Here is a 6586-nt window from a genome sequence, read left to right on the forward strand (position 1 = left end):
ATTATTTTAGTCCATATCATATTTTTTTCTACTCCATAAAGTTATTAGCATCATATCATATGGATAACACAATATTTAGACTAAATCGAAACATAATACTCTAAACTCTATAATCATAAACACTTATTGAACCTCCCAAATTATAGAATTTATAGTGATTCTGGACAAAATTCTAAGTAGTGATAACATATTTATTAAAAGGGAGGAGTTTAGAGTAGTTTTAATCATGTGAAATTAACAGTTAAGAACTGTTAAATCATGATTTAATCAAACTTATCAAATTTTTTAACGATTTTTAAGTTATAGCTTTACATAGAAACAACAATACGTGTATTTTTATCTTTTTTTAAAACTAGCCAACTAGTTAATCTCGAAATTGAAATTTAATTTTCTAAACATAAGTGAAATTACTAGGATTTTTTTCAAAAATTGGTTGAGATAAACAAAATATGATAGGCCATTGTTGTCAAACTCTCGAGTTAACTCGTAAACTCGTACGAGTTTACAAGTTTAGATATGGAATCGAGTTGGCTCGGGCATAGACTCTATCCTGAGTAAACTCGGATAGACTCAGCTAGACTCGGTCAAACTTTGTACCAGAGCCACCATTTCACAGGATCATTCGAAGCTGGACTCCATCACAATTGCAGAAGCAATAAAGCCATTGGTTGAGGCTGACCCCTCCTTAAAGGTAAAATCGGTTATAGCAGAAGTGCAATCAAAGTTCAACTACACCGTTAGTTATCGGAAAGCATGGTTGGCTAAGCAAAGGGCAGTAGAAAAAATATTTGGAGGTTGGGAGGCATCGTACGAAGCGTTGCCTATATGGTTTGAGGCCATGTGTCATACAGAGCCATCAGCTGTTGTCCATTTTGAGACTATGCCTGCATATCAAGGTGATGACTTGGTCGGTGATATTCGGGTACTGCATAGAGTATTTTGGAGTTATTACCCCTGCATCAGGGCATTCAGACATTGTAAGCCAGTTGTCCAGGTGGACGGGACTTACTTGTACGGAAAGTATAAGGGTTGTCTACTAGTCGCAGTTTCACAGGATGGCAACAACAATATCGTCCCAATTGCGTTTGCTATTGTCGAGGGAGAGACTTCTGATGCATGGCACTTTTTTCTTAGTAACTTGCGTCAACATGTTGTCACTCGGGATGGTGTGGGACTAATATCCGACCGACACGAATCCATCAATGCAGCTGTGGAACGGAGTAACGGAGCTTGGTCACCTCCTAGAGCTTTTCATATGTTCTGCATCAGGCATATAGAGTCGAATTTTCTGCAAAAATTCAAGGCACCGTACCTCCAAAAATTGGTCGTCAACATAGGTAACCATTTACTAAATTTAAGTAACTTATTAACAGAAATAACCTTCAATATTTGTTTCGACATCTATAATTATTCTTTTTTTTTTGTTGCTATCCTCTAGGATATTCGAGGACGGTGTGGGAGTATGAAGTGCGTTACCAGCGATTATGGGAACGGGGGGAAGCGTATACAAACTGGTTAAACCGAATTCCTCATGAACAGTACGCATTGGCGTTTGATAGTGGATACCGATGGGGTCACATGACAACGAATCTAGTGAAATGCATCAATTCAGTGTTGAAGGGTGCACGCAATCTTCCCATTACTGCTCTTGTCAAGGCAACATTCTACAGGCTGAACGAGCTTTTCACCAAAAAAAAAGAGCGGAGGTAGAAGCGCGGATTAATGCTGGCCATGTGTTCTCCGAAGTCGTGACCTCGAAGTTGCATGCAAACCAACTTGCATCAGAAAACATTCAGGTCAGTTGCTTTGACCGGCAGAATGAGGTCTTCGAGGTGCGTGAGATGCCAAGTGGACTGGAGTTTGCAGTCGATCTACGTGGCCTTCGATGTGACTGTGGTGAGTTCCAGGTGGACCGGATCCCCTACAGACATGTGTTCGCATGTTGCGCCAACCAGCGACTGGATTGGAAACTGTATGTGCATGATGTGTATAAGATGGACTAAGTTCGGCGGGTGTACCGAGCAAGATTTAGGCCACTAGTTAACCCGACGACATGGCCTGCGTACAACAGTCCTCGCTTCGTACCGAATCCGTATCTGAGACGTGTCTCGAAAGGGCGCCCCAGGATGACGCGCTTCTTGAATGAGATGGACACGCGAATGTTACGTCGTCCTAGGCGATGTACGCTATGTGGAGCTGAGGGACACAGTCGTAGTAGATGCCGTCAGTCAGCTGGTACAAATGCCGACAGAGATGCTCAGTAGGTTCACATTGTGGTAGGTGTAGACCGGCACTAGTATGGCATGGGTTGTCCATTTGAGATAACTTGACCTGATATGTGTAACATTGTATAACGTTTTTAATTTGTTTTTATTTTAAAACAGTTTTTATTTTATAACATTTTTAATTTGTTTTTATTTTAATGTGTACCAGATGTATGTGTTAAAAAATAAAACTGATACGTATCACAAAAATATATTATAATTTGCGTACTTGTTGAACCGGCAGATCCGCATCACAGCTTTCCTGGTTGAATCGATTGGTCCGATAATCAGGTTTTCTGGTTGAACCGGCCGGTCCGGTTCAATCAGTTTTTCTGATTGAACCGACCGGTCCGCTTCACAGGCTTTCTGGTTGCACTGGCCGGTCCGGTTCACAGTTTTCCTAATTGAACTGGCCGGTCCGGTTCATAGTTTTCTTGATTGAACTGGCTTGTTCGGTTCACAGGTTTTCTCATTGAAACCGGCCGGTCCGATCCAATTTTCACATCAGTACATATACGATACCTGTAGCTTGTTATAATATGATCTCAATTGTCCAACTGAGTTATATTGACATGATATCTATAGCAATATACTCAGCTTTTTATGAAACCTTAATACGTAGTCAAGATCAATAATACCTGAATAGGGTCCTTAATGCATAAATACTCTAAACATACAATATAAATCTTACCATAGTCCATCTCAGTAATTCAAAATGTCCAATAGATACAAATTAGTCTAAACACAGTCCAGGTGATTAATACTTAAATAAATAATTTACACCACAACTACTTTCTCATGGCCCACTTCACATCATTGACAAAATTCTTGCATTTCTTGGCCGCCTTTTTGAAGACAGAAGGAGTGTAGCGACTAGCGCTACGACGTGGTGGATCAATCCTCAGATTGTAACCTTTGGAGGTTTCATCCGGAGTGCGTGCCTGACCTGTATACAATTTATAAAAAACAATTAAATGTAGTACATCAGGTAATCAAAGCAAGACATATACCACATATCATTTACTAAAAGTCAAACAAAGATGCCAATTATGAACAAAAAATAAATAAGTAATCGAACATGTAAAGTAAAATACAAAACATAATACTATCATTACGAGATTCCTCATCCTCATCGAACTCCTCTATTTCATCATCCTCATGATCCTCCTCGTCATCCGAGTCATCTACTAGATACGCATCGGTCTCTTTCTCGAGTGTGTTAGCATTTTCCTCAATGAGTCCCATGGAAACACGGTTAGGGTTCTGACTAAAAAAAGCTCCGCGTCCACCGTCACTCTTACTAGAGTTAACCGACACAAACCCCCCAGAAGCAACTGATGAGGTATGGCCCAGATACCTCGCATCCAATGAATACCTACCTGCCATGAACTTAGGCTGATGTCCATATTGTGATAGTCCAGGATCTGCAGACATCAACCCAAGCAACTGGCTAAAAGAACCTCCTTCTCCTGTTTCAAACAGTGAGGTTCCCCAATATTGTTGACTTATTGGAACTGATGGGGGGAACTGTGTCTGAGGTACATACTGGCTTGAGGACTGAGGTTGTTCTTCTGGAATCGGGTTTGGAGGTAATATATGCGGCGAATGTGGCTCTTGTCCTTCATTGTCATCATCCATATCCTGACTACCCTCATCGGTATCCTGATTATCCTCATCCAAATCCTGATCACCTTCATCGATATCCTGATCACCTTCATCATTATCTTGACCCACAAGATTTGACAAGTTCAAGTGGTCCCCATATTTTGATCGGTACCAATGCATGTAACTATTTAGTAGATGATGTGAAGGCATGGGAAGCTCAGATAGAACGTAGTTATACCTGTTTGACCATTGCATCACCCAATTTGAATGACTCAGTTCCGTGGCCCAATTAAGATTCTTGGGACCAGTCAGGATTTCTCCGTGCGCCTTGTCTAGATTCCGCTCCTGACTAGGTAGTCCCTGAACAAAACCAAACTGTCGCCTAAACCTATCGGTAGCATGCCACTCGATACATTCAAATGATACCAACGGAACTGTAGCGCTCCAAATAACCGACTGCATGTAGATTTCAGGAGGAATGATGTTCGGATCCACGCGATCCACAGCATAAGCAACCCAAACAAACTGGAAAAAATAAAGGAACCTCATGATCACAGTCCACAATGCCAATTACAATAACAATGCTGTATAATTATGTCTCAGACCCTAAACCGAAAACTAATACTACTTTAATTAAAACACACCTGCCCTTCCTGAAGTTCGTCAAATGCCTTCCTAAAGTGAGCTAACTTCAGAAAATTTAAAAAAATACTTACATAATCAGGATCATTGAAATAATGACTAATATGAAGCTCAGATCGATCAACATCTTTAACTTTGTATTTTTTTGGCATTGTTGTTGCTCCTCCACCATGCAAAACCCAGAGAAAGGAAGAAGAAGGTGACTCTGAGAGTGAAAGGTTAGTGAGTGAAGTGTGTATTCGGATGGTGAGAGAGGGTGCTTTTCTTTGTGTGTTTATTAGGGGCACCGTTTATGGATCAGCGGGGAAGCGACGCGTGTCCATTGTTAGACCAACTCGGACCGTGCGATTGGTCCACTGGAAATCGGACGGTCCGTGAAGCTCAGCCAACTCGGAGGGTCCGAGTTCCTCACCAACCTGAGCCAAATGCACGCTACTCGGACCGTGCGTTTTGTGGCTTGAACTCGGAGGGTCCGAGTTGCTTCAGCCCTGACACCACAACTTGGTTACACACCTCCCACCCCCATATCATACTCATACACCAGCTAGGGAACAATATGTAAATTAAAAAGCGAAATATGATATGTCTATTAATTAGCAGAAAAATATAGTTAAAGAACCAACTTTTAACTATCCACACTAACCAATGTTGTTTTTTAATTGTAAAAATTCTATTTTTAGAAGGTTTAAGATTTAACTTGTAAACAAAATTTATTTTAAAAAAGTTAGTTGAGATTGACGAAAAGAAATAAACTTTCTAATTAAATTTTTATTGATTTTTTTTATTTTAACTCTTAATACATAATTATTGTAAATATATGAAAAAAAAAACATTCTAGCTATTCATCATTGTAATTTCAAATTATAGATATAGCGATGTTAAACAAAATTTATTTTAATGTATTTTTGCCCCTATGATTAAAATTGTTTGGGGCTGTTACGAGTTGGAAAGGTTTAAGGTTTGGAGGGTTTAGCATTTAGGGTGTGAGACTTTGGATTTATGGTTTATAATTAATTATTTAGAGTATTTGTAGGGTTTAGGATTTAGAAATTTTATGTTTGGATGGTCTAGGGTTTTGCGGTTTAGGGTGAAGGATTTAGAATTTAAGATTTTGATTTATGCTTTCGGATGTAGATTGTTTGCAGGGTTAAGCCAAATAAATTTAGGTTTTAGAGTTTGAGAGATGTATGGTTTGAAAGGTTTAGGATATTTGTAGAGTTAGGTCAAATATTTTTAGAGAAGATGACATTTTTCTTCTTTACAAAATGTGTAATGACATTCTCTTTATCTCTAACCCTGAAATGTATACTTTTCTGTCTCCTCTACTTTGAGGGTTAAACGACACGGCCGCATGTGAGGAAGTGAGGTGGCGGAAGCTTGATATTGACGTGTGTTGGTGGCGTTCTGGATAGAGGAGACAATTTCTTATGCGAAGCAATTGTGCCAGTATTGTGTCAGACGTCATGTGAGTTAATTACGTTTATTTAATCTTCAATTCTAATATATGATTTAGTATAAGTTGTCTTCTTGAGATAATTGAAAATTTAAAAGAAGAAATGAGATATCTATTTATGAAGTGGTTAGATAGAGTTTTTATAAATATTTTTATATTTATTTTTAAATTTTGCAATTAAAAATAAAAAAGCAATAAACAATATAATTTTGTCACTTTTATTATTTTTACTTTATTTTTCTTATTTTAGACTAAAAAGCATTTGGAAATTTTTTTTTAAGTTTTAATTTGAAGTGTATAAATTTGTTATTTTGACCTTATTTTTCATACCTGCTAATGTGCTCCCCTAAATCTTAAACCCTATTAACCATAAATAATAATAAAAGTACAATTATATATCCTATGTTCTTTTTTATCAAATCCAGTTAAATCGTTATAGCATTCAGAAAAGAATCAAATTTCAACAAATTATAATTAACAAGTTTTAGTTTCGTTATTATTAAACAAGTATACAAAATTCTACTATTTTTCCATGATAAAGCTTTTTTAATTTTATTTTCATGTTAAAGTAACTTTATTTTATTTTAATAACTACGAAATTAGTTTATATTTATTATATCGT

At 37.8% G+C, this 6586-nt stretch overlaps 1 protein-coding gene across 1 annotated transcript; it reads left to right on the forward strand.

Moving 5' to 3' along the window:
* LOC107610903 lies at positions 839-2264 on the forward strand. The gene is made up of 4 exons (XM_016312883.1): positions 839-1337; positions 1439-1656; positions 1761-1896; positions 2005-2264. The coding sequence occupies exons 1-4, from the start codon at positions 839-841 to the stop codon at positions 2262-2264; spliced, it is 1113 nt and encodes a 370-aa protein (XP_016168369.1).

The sequence above is a fragment of the Arachis ipaensis genome, chromosome B08 (genome assembly GCF_000816755.2).
Source record: "Arachis ipaensis cultivar K30076 chromosome B08, Araip1.1, whole genome shotgun sequence".
Taxonomy (NCBI): Eukaryota; Viridiplantae; Streptophyta; class Magnoliopsida; order Fabales; family Fabaceae; genus Arachis; species Arachis ipaensis.

Bases quoted from the DNA above. Each gene is read 5' to 3' on its own strand.
- LOC107610903 (XM_016312883.1), top strand. From the start codon at position 839: ATGTGTCATACAGAGCCATCAGCTGTTGTCCATTTTGAGACTATGCCT. The intron at 1,657-1,760 runs GCAACATTCTAC...GTGACCTCGAAG, and splicing joins CCATTACTGCTCTTGTCAAG to TTGCATGCAAACCAACTTGC. The intron at 1,897-2,004 runs GTGAGTTCCAGG...AGATGGACTAAG, and splicing joins TGGCCTTCGATGTGACTGTG to TTCGGCGGGTGTACCGAGCA.